The 20,956-nt window shown below is 38.6% G+C and overlaps 1 protein-coding gene across 1 annotated transcript in view; it reads left to right on the top strand.

Moving 5' to 3' along the window:
- The window catches only part of LOC150084608 (von Willebrand factor-like), a 283,645-nt gene that overhangs the window by 245,718 nt on the left and 16,971 nt on the right, over window positions 1–20,956 (top strand). The window contains exon 17 of the mRNA XM_090376305.1: window positions 6,483–6,642. Within this exon, the coding sequence (XP_090232431.1) occupies window positions 6,483–6,642 (160 nt within the window). The remainder of the gene's footprint in view (window positions 1–6,482; window positions 6,643–20,956) is intronic.

Below are 20,956 nucleotides of genomic sequence, written 5' to 3'. Positions count from 1 at the left end.
ACTTCAAGTTCCTCAGCCTGGAATGGTGGCTCTTGAAATGGCTCAACTGGCGGACTGGCAACCAGCACACTATTTCTCGGACCCAATTCTAAATCAATCTCCAATCACACCATGGAAACAAGGAATTGTGGCAGCTAACCTTATTGCACTGGCCAGATTAATTACAGGACGACTTGACGCCCCTGATACCAGTGACATAATGACCTCCCCCCCGAATTGGCAGAATAAGTCAAGTGGACACAAAGTTCCCGCTGAATATCAGTTTCAGCAACCTCAAAGGCCTGAGACGCACGTTCTCAGGAAACACGGTTAATTTGATAAACAGTCTAACCATCGACCTCGATAAAATCTGTCAGCAGCACACCTACAGACAGCTAATGGGCACATACTTAAATTTACCGATATAACTCACAGGGACCCCCACCAGAAAGAAAATATGGACTGCCTCAACCAAGGAAATAACTTTTTGGACATATATTTCACATTTTATCCAGCATTTTTGATCCAATATTATCTTGCTTATTTTGGGATACTACGGTATTTCACAATTTAAGTATATAACTAAATAATTCAGTAAATACAGTTTCCTTTCAGGTTAAGCACATAGTGGCTCCATATAACCCCGGACACATGTCCCTGCCTTAACCTGTGCATGTGATAATCACCCAAAAAGCTTACTGCTGTCCAGGTTTATTGCTCTAGAGCAGAGCAATAAACAGATAATAATAATAATTATTATTATTAGGGGAATTTGCTCGCCAGTCCTCGCGCACGCTTTTCTACGTAATATGTACAGGCATGACGAAGTTAGTTAAATCTTTTCTACGTAAAAGACACTTGTCGAAACGCACCGATCGATACCTAAGAGGATATAAGATGCACTCTTCAATATACATATAAATGATAATTAATGCTAAAATGATAGTGAGGGCTAGTAAGCTCCTTACTAGGCAGCCGAAACCACTCAGCAAATCACTAGAAAACTGCAGGACATGGCTGACTACCTCAATACTCTCAACCTCCAAATTAACACCCTAAAATCGGCGGAAATAATTTATTCACTGAAGGGCAGCCCAACAACGTTGCAGCCTGTGCTTAACGGCTCCTCAGTTCCAAATGTTCAAACGCACAAAGATCTGGGAGTCGCTTTCGACTCCAAACTATCTTTCAACGATCACGTAAACCTCATACAGTCGAAGCTGAATTCACTACGCTGGGTCGCCAAACAACAGTACTCCGCATCACCGACCCAAATGGTAAAAAGATACATCGTATCAATCCTTTACCCGACAATACTGTATGCTTCAGAGATATGGGCCTCGGCTGCCGAAACCAACATTAAAAGAATATTCTCTGCCGAATTATGGCTTCTAAAATGGGCCAACAGCAAACTCCACCTTCCCCCAGCTCTCAAATCAACGCCGTTAGCAGAAGCCCTTCAACTACGATCCTACATCGGATAAAGAAGGCTGCTGTTCCCCTCAAAATGGCCACCGGTAAAATTACAGAGCCGAACTTCTGGGATCACTGCTCTTGGCGCATTCCTCCCCCTTATCTCCGGTCTTCAGCACAGCTGCTAGCAAACTAACCGGCGAGTACTAACCAGCAGATTACTGCCAAAGCAAATGCTGCCATCATTGCAAGCCGTCGACGGGGACCTCCAAGAGGTGGTCAACAATGAAAAATACAGGAAGGGAATCCTCGTCGAACTGAAAATGTAAAACTGTGCTTTGCTGCCTTCCAATAATCTATGTAACTTATGTTTTTCCTCATGTGTATCGCTTTTGTAAATATGTTTTGTAGATCCCTGGCACCACCATGCCGTGACGGAACTAATTGTATGTCTATCATACTGCAATTAAAGATTCTATTTTATTCTATTCTATATTAGCAAAAAGACCACTCTGTGGTATAAAGACAGTGTTTAATACGAAAAGGTTTACTGTAATTCTTCACTGTGTCTATTTTTATTTAATATTTCTTTGGGCCAAAATTAACTAGAACTTAACCTAACTGACAATTAAATTGCCTCCAATTTAGTCCCTTTAACTGCCCTTAAATTACACATGTAATTACAAAAATTCGTTTTAGATTGCTAATTCGAATCTTTTGAGAAAGAGAACAGAATTATATTCTTACGGTATTCTCACAATTGTAAATATATGAAGGAGAGTTATTTTGGATGTTTTGCATGAAAAAATTAGAAACAAAACATTTTTTTTCGTTTTTAACTAAACACCACAGTATTGGCAGATTAATACACGAATGAAACAATCGATGAAGTACCATTCAACATTACTTTCTCAAATTTTTCTTTCCCGAAGCAAAAAAGCTGAACTGGCACCATTTCATTTTAGATAAATACTAACCGTCTAGTAATGTTTGGCTGGATTTTAATTGCTGTTGCCTATCTTTCCGCTTCTTGCTGGGCACAAGAAAAAGGTATGTACTTTTACCTGGAATTGTACATGTATTTTTTTTTATATATTTTTGATATTGAAATTAATCATTTTTTTTTTAATGAGAAGGCCGAATTTTCAATAATTAAATTAAGATTAATTTTGATTTCCTTGGCTTTAAAAATATAATCGTAATTATTATAGTGATAATAACAAGTATTATTATTAGGTTCCATAATCGAGAGATGTACATAGATTTGTTCTTCTGGTGTCATTTGACCATTTTTTGCAGCACCTCTTGGTTTTTGAGCAATGAATTTGTTTTTTTTTTTCCCTCTGTATGGAATGTTGCATGTTTGGACAGGTGTGGAACGAATTCGTTCACCAAATTCAGCTGCGACAACAACGAATACCCTCCTAGCCGACTCTGGATGCTCCTGCAGAAGGAAGAATAAAAGACACCTCCTGCCTACAAGAACATTTCATGGAATTTGGTATCGGTTGGAATTCGGAGAGGGGTTGTCATACAAAAAGAAAGAAAGATCCGAATGGCCTCACAAATTCATGTGAGGCCGTTCAGATCTCAGGAAAAATGCAGTCCAGTTCGAGCGTATAAAGTTGCCTAATGGCTGTTAGGTGTTTAAATAGAAATTTTATTTTAATAAACTGGTCGGAACAAGAAGTGTGTACTCTGGTTCGTATCAGTATCGGGGAAAGTTCGTATGGAGGAAAGTAGTATAACAAAGCAACAGCGATTTACAGAGCAAGATGTAAAACAAGTTAAGATTTACAGATTAATGAAATCATACATGAGATCTTAAATACATTTACGGGACTATCTCAGTCACATTAAAACTTTTACTTTGGGAGCCACATCAGGGGAAGGCGGCGGTTTGAATTTCTTAATCCTTCTCGACTTCTAAGTTACAATGAGAAGGTATTCCCTTAGAATTAATAACAAATTTTCCAGAATCGAGGACAGAGTTATATCTTCCTTTCACTAGAGCTTAGAGGTAATAAAACCAAGGAATAACAGTTCAAGTTGACGTTGCCAGTCCCTTTACAAATGGCTAGGAGGACGATAAAGAAATGTTCGTGTTGTTCAGTTTGTTATATTTCCTTATGCTTTTATCTCTATCCCTCTCATTTCTAACTCTGTTCTTTTCAGGAAATGATTAACCTATATGACGAGAATAAAATAGCTAGAAGCTAATGGGCTAACCATTCCGTACGAATGACATGTTATAGTTGGTGGTTTTTATGCATTCAAAAATTAAGGAACATCCATTTAATATAATAACCTAAATGGTATAAATATACTTCCTAATTAAAAGGCGATATATTTATACCAGCCGCTGCAAATTTTCTGGAAGTAATGCAAGAATCCATTCTTTACATGGATTCTAGCTCTTTTCTTTTTACCAGTTGAAGCATTAATTTCTGAAAAACTAGTATACGACTTCGCCACGCTATCGAATATTTAAAACGCACCTTCTGTAACAAAAGTAAAAGTTTCAGATGGAGAGGTTTATTTAGGAAGTGACTTAACGAAAAATTTTCATAGAACCAGTGTATGAAAAGTATTTTATGTTTGGCTGACACACACACACACACACACACACACATACAAATCCACATGGGCAGACCTTGCGGAAAGTTAACATGGATTGCGAATGGCAACCCCAATCAATTTTTATATTTTTGAACATGCATACTATATCTGAATAAGTGAATCAATGAATAAGGAAATCATGAGCCTGTCCCATGATGAGACAGGCTCATGTTTTCTCATCTTGTTAATATAATAGGTCCATTACTCCCAGGCCCATTAATAACTAATTTCGCTATACCAAGTAATTTTAACTATTAAAAGTAGTATATAAACAATATTACTTAACGCAAGCGTATAGTGTAATCTTCATTTTATCATACACACATCTATCCATTTAGCTATCTTCTAACTCTAGGAGTTTCTTAGCTGAAAATTAGAATTATAATAATTAAAATATTAATATTTAAATAATTCAAATCTTCCGTCCTCCAGATAAACAACGTGTAATTCTATATCGTAATATCTGGCAGCCAGGAACCCTGGTTAAACCTTCACTGACAAGAATCATAGAGGAAATTCCTTCACCAACGGAATCAACCGTTCGGCGTAGCAACCAACAGACCAGGAACGTATGAATCCAAAATGTATTCAGCTCAGTTGCTTCATCCAAAACATCAGAAGTCTCACCAACAAACTAAATACACTGCAGTCACTGCTCCTCATAGAAGAATATGAAATCACATGTATCACTGAAACCTGGTTACCCAGGAACAGTCACCTTATGCAGATACACTTACGCAGCCAACAAGGTATAACTCTCTAGAGAATTCCAGAGACGCCAGAAGAGGAGAAGAAGTCGCCCTGGTTTGCAGAGAACCTTATAAGGTTCTCTGCAGAAAATTAACTTTGAAGCTCTATCCACAGTGGTATCTAACAAGGACACCCAGATAAGTCTGTGTAATATATTTTATCCCAAATCATACGGAAGACTTAAGAGCGAAGCTACATAACTGGATAGCCACAAACTTGAAACCAGGCCTCACAATCAAAGTGACAGGCGATTTTAACATGTCTACACCACGTCATGAAGAAGCAAAGAAAGAAGTTGACGCCATATTTGCTTCCCTAGGCCTCTCTCAAATTATTACTAGCCCAACCAGAGGTAATAGTACACTTGATCTGATCACCTCTTCCTTTAAATTTTACTCTGACCACAATCCAATCACGTGTGAAACCGCCTTGCAGGAAAATCAATCTTCATTTGCCCAGAACAGAAAACCAACCAGATAAAGAACTGATCTTTTCCACTAAATTCCTGAAACCAGGAATTATTCTCAGACGACTCAGCGAATTCAACCTGGACCCACCTTTTCACTGTCTCTCCGGACGTCGCCCTAAGCCTTCTAGCAGAAGAGTTTTATGTAATAGCCAAAGTAGGAGCTGCAAAAGAAATTTCCATCACCTCCAGAATCTCTGCGTGGTTTAACCGAACAATCAAAGAGACGTTCCTCCAGAAGCAGAAGGCGAAAATCTGCAGATGCAGAAGACTTCAGCGCCTACAAAAAGGCAAGGGCTCTCTCCTTAAGACAGAAAAGACTAGCCTGCAAACAACTTGCCCTGGACAAGCTGAAAAAAATCTAAAAGACTTCAAATGCACAGCCACAAGAAAATCACTATGAAAAAAGCAAAAGAAGAAAGCGTGGACCGAGTTCACTTTTCTACAGACTGACCAATCACAATTATTACAGCTCCCTGTAACACTTTCTGGCGTTCCATGCAAACTGACAATATCACTCCTATCCATAACCCGAAGCTATCTGATGGATATTGTCAAAAAAAAACTACCACTGAAAGCCACAATCGACCCTGACCGATTTTCTCTGTTTCTAATAAAAATTTGCAGTACATATATTATAGACCCCTGGTACACATCTTCAATAAAATCATTGCAAGTGTCCTAAAGATCTGAAACACGTATTTTGTCCGTTCAGTCCCAAAATGCAGAGACCCCAAGCGGCCATAAGATTTCAGGCTTATTGCCGTCAGTTGTGGGTTCCTTAAGATATTTGAAAGAGCAATTCACCTCTCCATTGCAGACCACTGTTTCAGTCACTGGCCCCCGTACCTCCATACCATGATTAAGGAGAGATCTACAAATAGTAACCTCATGAACACCGTTATTAGAATCCAGAAAGCCCTCAATGACAGGACACAGCTAGACGTTATTTATTTATTTTTATTATTTTTTTTTTTTATATTAAAGCGGCCTATGACCAAATAGACATGACATCTCTAATCAGCATTCTCCAGCATTACTTCAACATTATAGGAAATACTCTGAGCATAATTAAATCAATCATGGAGCATAGACATCTCACATCGTAACTTCTGGACAACGTGCACTAATAATAGGGGTATCCTACAAGGGGTAGTCCTATCATCAACCCTATTTACCGCAATGCTACAGCTCTTCCTGGCATCCCAAACTGATTTCCAGTCATATTCTGATGACCTGAAATTTAACATTTCAGGTTAAAATTAGATCCAGTAACAGTTGATCCAGGTAGATATTATACGAGTGCATTACGTGGTGCCAGTCCTCCAGTTATCATCATTCTCAATAGGCATCATTTACAAGCGCAAAGTCCTGAAGTCGCTTTTTGGATGACTCATGTTCTGTTCAGAAGAAAGGTAGTTATGTTCTGATCAGCGTCGCCGAAGGCGATTATTTAATATAATAGGCATTCTGGCATGCAAATTCGAGTATCCAATAGAAATCGATCTGCCACCGTGCAGAATTGCACATTATGCAAATTATGCTTGCCTATAAAAACACAGGTTGCGACCACATCACTTCGTTCCCGTTTTTTGGCTTGCTCAGTGTGATAGCCACATGACAAATACTCAAGAGGCCAAGTCATCATCGTTTAGATGATTCTTCGGAATGCAGATCGTTGGAGGACTTGAAGCCGAGCAGTGTGCAAGTGGCACGTTGGCTTAATTTGTCACGCAATGTTGTCTTGGCACTATGGAAGCAGTTTTAGAAAACGGGAACCATTAAAATAAAAGCTGGCCAACGTCGCCCGATGGCTACATCAACCAGAACAGACTACTATCTGGCTCTAACAGCAATACAGAAGACTACTATTTCCTATAATCAATTGTCTCTTGAGGTTTCTGCGGCCACAGATGAAAATATTGCCAACCAGACTGTTAAGAAGGCTTAGTTCAAGTGGATTCCACGCAAGGAAGCCAGTGGTTTTCATCCTATTAACCCGAAACCACCGCAGAGCTCGTTAAAACTGGTGCTATGAACGTGTGATTTGGAGCCCTGACAAATTTGAGTACAGTTCTGTTCTCTGATGAGTCCCGTTTTAGCCTACAATCATATTCTCGATGTTATTTTATCTGGAGGCAACGAGGAATGCGGTACCATCCCTCCAAAATCAGAGAAAGGGACACTTACTGTGGAAGCAGAATAATGATCAACTGCCGCATTCCTCTTCAATCGAGAGAACATGACAGCAGATCCTACGGATAGTTCTGACTTCAACCCATCTGTATAGGTTGGCAAGAAATCAAAAGCTCTATGTGCAGAGCAGATTTGCAGGTAGACAGAAGATGAAGTTCCAGCCTTCCTCCAGTTGTTAAGGGAGAAATCAAGCGAAAAACGAGCATGCCAAAGTTAAGTTTCCTTGGTGATTGTGAAATTTTGTCTACCATGATATTTAAATATCAGAGAATGTCAAATAGAAATATAGATTGAATGGTTAGCAGTCTTGAAGAATATCACAAAGAATTTTTCCAGTGTGGCTTGGCAACAGATATTCATCTAGGGTTTGCTGCACGGAATTCTGTAGAGAATTGTTTCTGTCGAAGCGATAAAGGTGGCTCATTTCTTCGACAATAGAGGCTTTGGTAAAGAGATGTTTGAAATGCACCAATAGGAACACTTATCGCCTGATGGTGGGTTGGATTCTGTTATTCACTGATTCTGATTGTTGTGCATACATGGGACTCGTAATCTAGCTTGGATTGTGCAAGCGCATGGTAGAAGCATAATAAGGTGCATCGGTTGGCAGCCTAAGAAATGGAGGAGTTGCAATTGCACGAAGAATATTCAAGCCTGTCGAGCATTTTGTACGTAGTTGACGATGTATTGTAGATTCTTTTTGACAGCCATGGAAGAGTTTCAGACTAGTTCGGAACGGTTTTTTTTTTCACTGTTTCCTGTTTCAGAGCAGTATAGTTATAAGCGTGCCTCCTAATTTATAATTTCATTATATCAAGAGTTATGCTACTAAAATTTTGAAAAATTATCTAGTATATTGACCTGATGAACAAAAATTTTGATTTTTCAAGCTATAAAAAAAAACCCATACCTGGGTATTTTGCTATGTAACTGAATCTTATAATGTAACTATGTACATTAAACAGGATTTACTTTCTACCTGCATTATAAATAATTTTAATAGAGGCAACTACATTTTATAGTCACAGAACAGTTGAAAAATAACTGTTAAAACTTTCAGTATTTCCTTCTGCATAACTATTAGCATTTCAGTTCAAGGATTTCTTTACAAAACTACATAACATCCTCCTCTAAACACACACAACAATAAAAAAAATGAAAAGAAAATAAAAATAATGGAAACGCATTTCCACTAAGTTTCAGTTATTGATGAACTAAACTAAAATATTCATTTCCCTCAATAAATCTTTGGAAATTGATTCTAAGCCACCGCGCTTGATACGGGATCTGTAAAAACAAATCATTACATTCCAACAGGATGTTTTTAAGTTTTTTTTCGTCAAGAAAATTGTAACTTTTTAAAAATGCAGCCGATGTCCAATGCCCACAGTCCCCGAACCATATCCAGAGATATCGTGAAGCTTATTCTTCCGTTTAATCAGTTAAACCTCTCCAGCCTTTTAATAACCCGTCATTAGCGCCGAAACAAAAAGAAATTCTTTCGGGAATCTGTCATTTTATTTCGTACTTATTTTCTTTGTCGTGGAGTCATTAGTGCTGCTTTTTATTTTCCTATTTTATTTTTTTCCAACTAGGTGATAGTATAATTGTTTTCTAGAGTTTCCCATTTGATTCGTTAGATGGCAGCAGATTTTGTCATTTAACTTTTACTTCAATTTGCAGATGGCATCAGTAAATATCTTGTTACAACTGTGGATATGGCGTGAAACCGCTATATTAGCCTCGGTTCAACAGTGGCTAATCCTAGTGCCCTGGGCAACTAAAGCCATGATGCATCAATATACTGCATTTGTAAATTGGGTACTTTCAATGTTCGGTTTGTGTGTTTCTCTGTCTCACTTTCCCGGTGAAAAACGCCAATAAGATTTCCTCCCGTTTCAACGGTAATTGTACACAGGCCTTTTCTACATGTCGAAGAATAGCAGTCATAACTACTCAGTTATCTAGTCCTGGCAATAGTCAGAACTATCCGACGACTGTCAAATCTTAATATTGTTAAAGACCGATTTTCAGGTAATAAGTTAGAGTGTGCACGATGTCCCTAGTGATATGACTCCTTCCTCTTCAAGAGTGACCTTTGGATCCAGCAAGTGGTGGGAAAGATGAAAGCAATGACTGATTCAGGTAATGTACCCAGCCGATCAGTATGATCTGCAATATGATCTCTCCGGCAATTTTTAGTATAAGAAAAATTGTAAAATTGTTTAAATATTCTCCAGCGAGAAATTCTCTTTTGCAGAAGGAAATAATCAAGAATGAAAAAATGTAACTAAAAGTCATTTTGGATTGTAAAACACTCTGGAGCACGTTAGAAAGAATGATCGAAAGATTTTAAAAGATCCTAAATCCAATAAAAATTGAATTACGACAGTTGAAGCTCTGTCACTTATGGAAAGAGGAATATTATGAAATTGTGAGGGATAGGTTAAATTGCTTAAAACCTGTTCGACTAGCAGTTTAAGCATTAAGTAATCATGATGCAAATCTGATAACAAGAGAAGGAATTTAAGTTTCTTTTTAGTAATTTGAAAAACAGAATTCTGCTTTGAGCAGTATGCTTTTGAAAGAAATTAGAAACGCAGGAATTAAATATTTAAGCAATGTTAGTTGTTTATATGAGGTGGAAAAGAACGACTTTACTTTGGCAAAAAATAATGAAATAGCTCAATTTTCAAAATAATTAATGGAAAGACTTTTTAAAGGAAGATATGCTTTAACAGAAGAAATGCAAAGAGAAGAAGGTGTGAATGTTGTTGTGGAATACTCCGACATGAAATCAGAAACTGATCTAAAATCTGAATTAGCAAAAGCAATATCAATTTCAATGGCAAAACCAAAATCATGGCAAGCAGACAAAATGTTTTCATCATTTAAAAACGAAATCAGCTTATATGAATCAGCATGTATCCTAATAACGCCCAACTTGAAGATGCTTTTGGATGCAATCTTAACAATTCGACCAACATCAACGCAAAATGAAAGAAATTTTTCAACGTCTGGTATATTTGTCACGAAACAAAGATCAAGACTATCGGATAGAGAAATTAATGCTTTGCGATTTTAAAATTTCATTTTTTAAGAATGACAACTTTTAAATATTTGTGGTATTATCTTTCAGTTTTTTAAATGGCATTTATTTTGTGTTAATGTTCCCTTCTTTTAATGTTTTCTATTATCAAATGTCCATTTGAGGTAGAGATTATTTTTACATGTTATTGAAATATATAATCTTGCCACAATATATTGGTTCATAATAATAATAATAACCCATGCATTTATTATTATATCGTTTTTTTACAGAAAACCTCTGAAACTTTTAGTATAACTATGTCACAGAAAAATGATTCACTGTTTATTATTATGGTCAGTTATTATTATTATTTAAAAACGCGTAAATAAAATGTCATGAAAAATACAGAGTAATTTATGATTTCGGGAATTATCGAGAATTCCGATTTCTCGTTCCCGAATCTGTCGGAATATGGAAACCCAAAGTACGATGACGTACTATTTCGGCTGTTTTGTCACACTCTTTAACAAATGGTAGCAATGTCAAAAAGTCAATGTAAGAAGGAAAATAACTTGCATTCCACACTTTACTGTATTGTACTTTATTTTAACAGACTTAAATAAGTGTTAATGTTTTTCATATTGTAATTGAAAAAATAAAAGAAAGAATAGTGCACTTCAAAATAAAGTTAGTTGATGTCTCCAAATAAGATTCCCTGTCCCCATATTTCCGATTTCTCTAAAATCTGTCCATGAAGTTTTCACGAACTTCAGATAACTCTTTCCAAGTCAATATTCTGCACATTACATAACCAGCTCTCTCAAATAAACATTGAGAACATATGCACTTACCACTATTAAAATAAAAAAATGAATCTGCAGCCATTGTCAATCCACTTCAGGATGGAGTCCTCCTCAAAAAGTCAAGTTGAGAAAACTGGACTATAACTTGCCAGGCTGGTCCAGTGCGGGTTGGCAGATCGAGGGCATTTAGCAGTCAGGACCTTGAAACCTGGTCTACTCAAGGAGCGAGTGCAATTTCGCTTACACTCCTGACCACTCGGCTATGGAGGCCTTACCATTCTTATGGTTGCATAAGTGAGTGAGTATGGCAATGTGATCTCGAGCCACAAAGCAAACTTTGCCTTCACAAGTAGGTATTGCACTAATTTCACAATTTGTTTTTAAACTAGTAAAGCAGATTAACATTTTAGAAATGACACTAACGTCTAAAGGTTATAATGTAATTTCTTTAAATTATTATTTTTCCACTGTCTCATCTTTTGAATAAGTGGCAAATAAACCTTTTTGTGATGTCATTTCTTTGAAAGTAATGAAATGCTACTGAAATTCTTTGTGAAGGCAAAATTGTTTCGGCGGTTAGTACAACGACCATAGCATTATTTCTGAGTAATTAAAATTCTTCTGGCATGAAAAACAGAAGGAAGCACAGGAGGATAATCCTTCTAATTTATGTAATTTAATAATTATTTTATTTTCCAATTAATATTAAAAAATTAATTATACTATAATAATTGTTTGTTTAATTATTAATTCAATAAATTTAAAATTACTATTATTATACAATTCCGTCTCCCGAAATACAGAATGGCATAGGTTTATTTTTCAATATCCAAGTCATTTTAACCACAATTTGAAAGAGCTAAAAGCGACATTCTATTTTAAAACTAACCAATGCAGTGTGTTTTGGTTTCTTCTCTAATTCCAGTACTATTTACATGTGTAATACAAATATATCTTAAAAATCGTATATAACTGGAACATGGTCTGCCATAACATTGAAATATACACCCTTCAAGTTGCAGAATCCCACAGAATAAGCACCATGAAAGTAGCACCCCCACGAGAACTCCTCGAACTGCCTGCATAGAAGGAAGGATGCATTCGACAACCATCCTTCATGAGTTTTACTGGATTCATGGACATTTCCTGTTTTCAGTCCATGAAAACAAGACGTTTCCTGTTTTCATGGTCAGTTCCACCGGCCATGTTTGCATTTCCAACACCATTGCAAACGAAGTCTTATCTTACGTATTCCACTAATTTGGAGAGGTCTGGATTGGATTCCTATGTACGACTAGAGGAATCTAAGGTCCCCCATCCACTGAGGCTGCAGTTAGTTGATCTCAGGTGGAGGTGTTTTTTTTTTTTTTTGGCTTATGCAGCATCAAGCCTTAGACTTCCTTGCACCATATGACCATTAACAAAACTAATATAATTCCACTAATCTTCGACAATATTCGTACCCAGAGACCTTTTCACGCGTGACAGGTGACTAAATCATTACCAAGAATGACGCCAGTAACCTGTATAATTAATTGGTAAAGCAGCATTAATATACTGCCCTACCAATCAGTGGTTCATCAGTTAATGAGGATGAGACTCAAAGTATAAATCACAACAGGATCCGACCAAAACTGTCAGCTCAAAGTAGTACCAGATTGTGGAGCTAACAAAACGTATTACCTAGAAACACACTTCGTCTTTATTTCAAATACCAGTTGTGAGAACTTAATGGGTTAAACATAACCCAAAACTGTGTTCCCATGAACAAAATCTAGGAAACGTGCTATAGGAATTTCAAAATATGGAATTCCTATTGCAGAATGGTATGGGTAAGCCCAGGTTATTTCTCAAACCAAAAACAATGAAACATATCGAACCTACCCTTCCTTTTCAGCTCAAACGAAAAATCGAGGGCATGATATCTAGGGATCTGAGCATGGAGAATCTTCTTTTGTTCCAATTTGTCCCTCTCATTTCTGGTGTTGTCGAACAGAACCAGAAATGGGAGGGCTATGTGAATATTTGTAATATACACTGACTGATCACTGAATTATGACCACCTACCTAATACTTCCTAGGTCCTCCTTTTGCCTTCAGTATAGCAGCTGTCCGACGTGGCAGTAAGATGTCGGAAGCGTTCGGGAGGTATGGCCAACCAAGCTATGTGTAATGTGATCAGCAATGCAGGTATAGAGGTGATTGGTGTATCCAGACGCCTGATATGCCTTTCCTTAGTGTCCCACAAGTGCTCTATGGGATTGATATCGAAGGACAATTGATATTCAAGAAGTATTCAAAGTATTTTATTAAAGTTTTGCGGGCTCCGCCAATCCATATGCTGGAAGTCAGAATTGTGTTCTTCAAACCATTCCTACAACAAGTGCCAGATGGCTTTGGCGCATTGTCATCTTGGAAGACACCATCGCCATTCGGGAAAAAGTGTAACGTAGCGGGATGTACACCGCAAACAGTTTCCGATAGCGAAGACTACTGATACGTTGTTCCACATGCACCAGGGGCCCAAGTTCCTGCCGGTGAAACATGCCCCACACCGCACAACCGCCTCAACCGGCCTGCACTTTTGATACCATGCATAATGGATGAAAAGCCATGTTGTTGACGCCAAATCCGTATACGACCATCCACGGTGTGCAGTAAATAACGTGACTCATCCGACGAGAACACCTTCTTCCAGTCTTCTAACGTCCAACTTGCATGCTCTTTGCACCAAGTGAGTTTTTTATGCAGATGAACCTTGGTTAGGGGAGGACGCCGTAGGGGTCGTCTGCTAGTATAGCCCATACGTGCGAGCGTGCGACGCATGGTCATGCCAGATATTGTTCCGGATAGGCTCACGTTGTATTGGGTAGTCAACTCTTCAACAGTGCTGCGCCTGTTCGAGTCGTCGAACCCGGCGCTCACCTCTAACATGAACCTTTCGCTGACCTTTGCAGTTTTGACGCCAGTCTTGATACACTTTAAAAACTGCGACTCTCAAACACCCGACCAGTTCGTCGAGCACCCACAATCTGTCCTTTATCAAAATCCGATAAATCCTTCCTTTTACCCATCACGCTCGGAATTTTACTATCTACTGAACCACTGACACCTTATCTATGCTAAGTAAGTGGACTAACTCCGCACTCTCGTACCTCACGTGGTCAACGGATCGCATTCAGTTTTCATAGGGGTGGTCATAATTCAGTGATCTCTCAGTGTATATTGCGTGATCATAGCACAAATATGATGAATAACGGGAATTGTATAAAATGGGATTTAATTTTATTTCAATTTTGTGAGGCATGCTGTCAGTTCTGACGTGTTTTATACTGCATGTCTTGTACAGCTTATTTGCCTGGCAACACAAAGGTCGCGGGTTCGAATCCCGCCTCGGGCCGTGGATCAAAGTACTGCAAAAATCTTGGGAGGTTTATTATGGCCACAGAAGCCGATGCGCCAACAACTACCCAAAAAAAAAAAAAAAAAAAAGCTTATTTATTGAAATTATTCCATTTATTTCGCCGAATATGAGTTTGTGAAGTTACTTGATGTTAACTTGTGAAGAAATCAATACAGTTTGAATGTGAGATAATATTGAAACGCCTCAAGGCACACAGTCAAAGTGTTCATATGATACACTGATCAGCGAGAGCTTTAAGCCCCGTCCACAAACTAAGAAAGAACAAGTGGATGTTACCACATTAACCGAGTGAGATACAACTGTCGTGTCACGGTAATTGACGTGTTTATGGCTATTAAACCGTAAATGCTAGTCAGAGCACAAATTCGTAAGAGCAGCCTATCATCAAAAACTGAGTATGCAGGATATTTCCACCAAACTAACACTTTATAGTGCTTCTATGGTAGAGGCCACAAAGACCAACCATCAGCCAGCATAGATGCAGAGAAAGCAAGCAGGCAAACACCAACAGACAAAATATGATCGACTTATCTCAAACTTACGCCTTACTATATATAATCTAAACCAAGAATGTTCTTGCGTTGAGCTTGGGAGTGAAATAAATGCATAACGTTCTAAGACATAATCAACATACACTTTAACAAATTCTTCTCTCCCATACTGAAGAAAGAGACTTCGATTGAGTCATTTACAAAAAAGTATTCCACTAAATTGTTTGGGGAGGCGAGGGTAACAGAGTCTGTTTCAAGGACGAACAGTAAATGCACCTGGGTAACCATTTTAGTTACAGAATTAGTATAACCCACAGATCGCGATAGCATTTTAACAAAACAAAAGTATGCACAAAAAATTCTAGAACGCATTTTGGACAATTCCAAAATAAGGAGGAAAAGTCAAACGTTATTTTACCAGTTTTAATTTCAAAAATGGCTATGGACTTACGAATGGTATTTTTTAAAATTATTTTTGTCCATTGAGAGCTCCATGGCCATTTTTTTTAATTCAAATATCTAGATCTCCATAAGCGCTCAGAATTCTGCAGACGTTTGCATGACTTTCGTCTTATTTATTTTGGACCCTAAAATAGTTCCTTAGCTTTTTTTTACACGTGCATTTGAAGCACCCCTATATGCAACTATAAATTAAAGTTTGGTTAATTACTCGATCAGATTGCCACCGTTTTTTTTTTTTTTTTTTTTTAGATCGATTTCCAGTTTTCAACAGCAATTCGCATCCTTTTTCAAAGTTTCAAGAGTTATTTAGAATATTATTCTGGATCTCAGTAACAAAATTCGTGTTCATAAATAAACTCATTTCCGTACTGTAGCGTCTCACCTTGAGTACTGCTACATGAATCCCACCCTACGACTGCCAATCATATGAAAATAGCATGACGTTTTGGTAAATATTTTTTGGGTACAATACGAACGCTTACTAATCCTGAGGTACGTTATTTGATAATTGAAAGAGCCTGAAATGAAAGGCAATGCGTAGAGTACTTGTTCCTGATATCCACATAACATCAATTGTTACGTGAATATCAAAATTACAAATTCTTAAGAGAATGTCAAATGCAGAGTCGTTAACAGCACAGTACTTTTAGCTAAAAATAACAGCGAAACTAAGTTAAAAATTAATTTATCGGAAGCTTTATATATATAGAACTTACCAAACTTATCTCCAAAGCTGTTGTGATGTGTGCAAGTTAAAAGCTTCTCATTGATTAATTTTTACGTTTTAATATATTCTATTTCCACAGAGCAACTCACGTGAGAAAAAAAAAAATTACAATTTAAAAAATGCCCAGTGCGCAAGGTTCCTGTTGCGAGACGATGGCGTAATGCTCATTTGTCCCAAATAAAACAAGGCAGTGATTACAATTTTATTCCATCTGAAAACTATATTTCGAGGTTCTCGTACACTGGCTTCCATGAGCCAACCAAACAACGCAATCATCGTTTATATTCCGAAGAGTTTCCATATTGCGTTGTGCTCTACATCGAACGAAATGACACCTTTCGTTGTAGCAATCAAGGACGTTCCTCGTGGGGAACATAAAACAATTATTGCGAAAATTATGTGGCACGAATAAAGAACATTGCCATTACACCTGTGACAGTCAAATTCAAATTCGCCAAGGAAACTAATTTGTGCAATATTTCCTTCTATTGTTTTAAAACAACAACCCGATAAAGAGAAGTTCAAATAAAGCATTATCACTAAAATGTAAAAATATTTCAAATACATTATCAACATTAATTGGTTATAGCTGAAATTTAATGGATAAAACTTCAGTGAGAGCTTCAAGGCATTTTTTCTTCAGTATATTAAAGACCAGAGCCGTACCTAGAAATGACATTCTCCATTTATTTGTACACGCAATTGTTACATATATATATATACACACATTTTTTTTATACATTAACATTCTCGTTACACATATATAAGCATTTATATTTGACCTCCTGGTGCATTGCGTACGTGTATCCCAAAATTAAGGGTGGCCCCTAGACAAAAGCCCATCTCCACCTAGACCGGGCAGCAGCTGCCTTGTTTTGGCTGTGGTATAATACCTCACACGTTCTTAACTAGCTTTGTAGAGGTTCTACGCCAAAATAGATGAACCTAGAAATGGCAGAGCGCATTTCTATTTAGGGCGAAAAAATGAAATAAATTTTAATTTTGTGGGGTGGGGAGGGTGGAGGCATCATGAGTTGCTTAGCCAAATGAATGCAGTGGCTACCAATCACGCAACATAAAATAACACTGCAGAACAGGATAAACAGGCTGCTGCACAGATTGTTCTGATACCTTGACACACTACGCAGTGCAGTTGCCATTTTGGTTGGGTCCGCATACATAAATTAAAAAAAAAAAAAAAAAAGTCCCTAATGATAAGTATGCTAAACAAGACCCTGCTTATGAAAAAAAAATGCAATATTATGTAAACTAATTTATTTAAGTCAAGAAATTTGGTTCAGAAATATATTATATTATGATTCAATGTTAAACATGTGAACTTATGGATCGTGTGTTAAAGCTATTATAAATAATGCAAATTAGGTCATTGTCTCTGAAAATGGCCATTGAGGTAACACAGTGGATATATAATCACGTCCTACCTCGGACGAAAAATCCCTGGGTTCAAAACCGTCAATGACGCAAGGAATTTTTTTTATGGGCTATTTTTAGAAAATGGCCAAATTACGCATATTACAGAATACAGGCAACTAATATACACACAACGTTTTGACGCCTCATACTCTTAGTTTCTTTGGCGCTTAATATATACCTATGTTTGAATCGGAGTTTTATCAATGAATACTAAAAATGGCCATCATTACAACAGGCTTAATACATATCCCAGAATACTTTAATCAAGGATTCTGGAATACCACGGCTACCCGCTTATGGTAGGTACATGCTAACCTATCTATCAGGCATGTAGAATAAAGTGGCTCTCTCTGGCCACCTAAATCACCAATGGCGACCTACAAGCAACTTCCTTGCTGTGTGTGTGTGTTATCTGTCCCACCTTCGGGGTCCCTTGCTTTGCGAACTGCCCTGGAGAGCCGCTTTAAGGAGCCAACCAACAGGATTACCGCTGTTCTCCGCGCAAAGATAGTCTCAATTTAGATGAAAATGGAGACCATCCTGGTACAAACCCAGCTAGAGAACGAAATTGACACAGCAAAATTAGCGGTCCTCCAAAACGGTGGGGCAAACCACATGCCACAGCGCGCTCCCACTTATTCACAGGCGCTGAGGAACAACATCAACGCTACAAATGGAAACCGTCCCTCAGAACAGGCTGGAATAGCCCCCAAGAAAACCCCGATCACCAAACCATACCTAGTAATATTGAAACCAACATCAAACGAAGTCCACAAAACGAGTGAGGAAGTGAAACAAACAGTAATCGAAAAGCTTAAGGATGACTTCAAACACACGAAGATTAGATCTATCAAAAAGACAAGAAACGTTGGAGTCATAATACAGACTGACACAGAGGAAGATCTACGGGGAATACTACAAAATCCTAAAATACCCTCCTTAGGCCTCATAGCTGAACCGCCTAAAGAGAAAGGGCCAAGCATACTAATATTAGGCATCGACAAAGATGTGCCGAGAAGAACTTGTTCAGGAGATCTATACCAAAAACTGCCGTCAGCTACCCACCGGCGATGAGCCACTACAACATATCATACCGAGGTATAAGACAATGTCCAGAAATGGAAATTCAGCTAACTGGATATTTGAACTGTCTCCAGCCGCTTGGAGAATCCTGAGCCAACAGTCCAGAATCTATGTAAACTGGGGCAGCCACCGTTTCAGAGATCATGTGGCTATTCCCAAATGCTTCCGGTGTTGTCGCTTTGGCCACACGACTCACACCTGCAAGCAGTCGCAACCCACTTGTGGCCAATTGTTATATTCATGCCAATACTGGGCATGAATATAACAAAAAATTTCCCAAAAAAAACGGAAACCCTGGTTTGTGCAAACTGTAGGTCCATGAAGTTACCATTGGATCATTCCATCAGGGACAGTATATGCCCAGTCTACATTAAAGCAAAGGGTGCGCAACAGTTGAGAATCAATTATGGAGAGTAATAACTACTATAACATGTCAAAGGTGAAAATAGCACAACACAATGCGCAACGCTCCAAGGCGGTCGTAGCGCAGCTAGTTAAGAAAGCTAAAGAAGAGAAGTTAGACCTACTTCTTCTACAAGAGCCCTATACACATAAATATCAAGTTAGGGGTACCCACTACGGTTTAAAATTGTCCAAGTGTATGGTGAAACTCCTTGGGCTGCCATCGCTGTTTGTAATCCTGACTTCACTGTAACTAAGATAACAGACCTGTGCACAACCTGGGCAGTCTGCGCCCATATAGCACAACCTGGGCAGTCTGCGCTCTAGGGGAATTTTACGTAGTGTCCATCTACCCCCAACCAGGAGAAGACATACTCCCTACAATACAATATCTTCAGAATCTGCAGCAACAACTACCAAAAGTTAAACTTATATTAGACCTTGGTGCAAACTGCAGATCACCTGCCTGGCACAGTGAGACACCAGAACAGAGAGGAACAAACAAAGGCCAGCGCCTAGAGGAGTACATATCAAGCAGCGACCTATCCATTCTAAACAGACCAAACCAGCCCCACACCTTCTCGAGCACTATGTGGGAAGCGAATATCGACCTAACCCTTGCAAGTCATTCCATAGCAGGACAGCTCTCTCCTTGGGAGAGTGGTCCAACAACACTGGACCACTTCAGATCAGAGTGTTAACTTACAACCTCCACCGATCACTCCAAACGCAACATGTCAGACGACTTCTATTACCAAGATACGCCATATCAAAGGCGGATTCGTAACCTTTTAAGCAGCTGCTGACGGAGAAAGCAGAAAACTTCCACCCTTATGAATTCAATCTGGACAGGCATCAGCGAGAAGTAAAAACTAATCACAGAAGCGGCAGATATAGCCATCAAGAAGATGCCTTCCCTCAAAGCCGTTCCTTGGTGGGCGCCAGACTCACAGATCTCCGTAAAAGGGTAAATAATGCCCGCAAGGTATTTCAGAGGGCGAATTGATCCTGGCCACAGGCAAAGGTCGATGTACTACGTCAACAGTACCGTGAGGTCAGAAATGACTACACAGCTAAAATAAAGCCTAGTAAATACAGAAGGAAATGCTAACCCCTGGGGAATGGTGTATCGAGTCACCACAAACAAACATCCCAGAGGGAAAGTCGCAACGGCAACCGAAACAGCTCAGGGAACCTATACCAGAACATGGAAATCCTCTATAGACAATATCTTGGACCATATCTTCCTTCCTGCAACCGAGCCTCAAACCCAGGAACAAAGAAAACTATGTGCGGACAATAACTCATACACAACCATAGCTGTTGAACCTGCCTTCTCACCAATGAAGCTCAGCATAGCGGCAGCGAGGATAAAAAATAGAAAGACCCGTGGTATAGATGAAATTGAGCCCGAAATGCTTAAGATGGTGTTATAAACCACACCGAACACAATATTGGGACTCCTCAACCGAGGTCTCTCGGTGGGCCACTTCCTGGCCTCGTGGAAAATGGCCCGAATAAAACTCATCTTAAATCCAACGAAACCACAAGGCATACCAGGGTCGTATAGGCCAATCGCCTTGCTGTCAATCTTCAGCAAGCTCTTCGAGCGCCTTCTCTACCAAAGAATCGTGAACCACTTCCAAGAATCAAATCTCATGTCGCCTAATCAATAT

The sequence above is a fragment of the Mastigoproctus giganteus genome, chromosome 6 (assembly GCF_048544385.1).
Source record: "Mastigoproctus giganteus isolate SK-2022 chromosome 6, ASM4854438v1, whole genome shotgun sequence".
Taxonomy (NCBI): domain Eukaryota; kingdom Metazoa; phylum Arthropoda; class Arachnida; order Uropygi; family Thelyphonidae; genus Mastigoproctus; species Mastigoproctus giganteus.
Note: the sequence above shows the minus strand (reverse complement) of the source record. Positions and strands in the feature narration are given on the sequence as shown.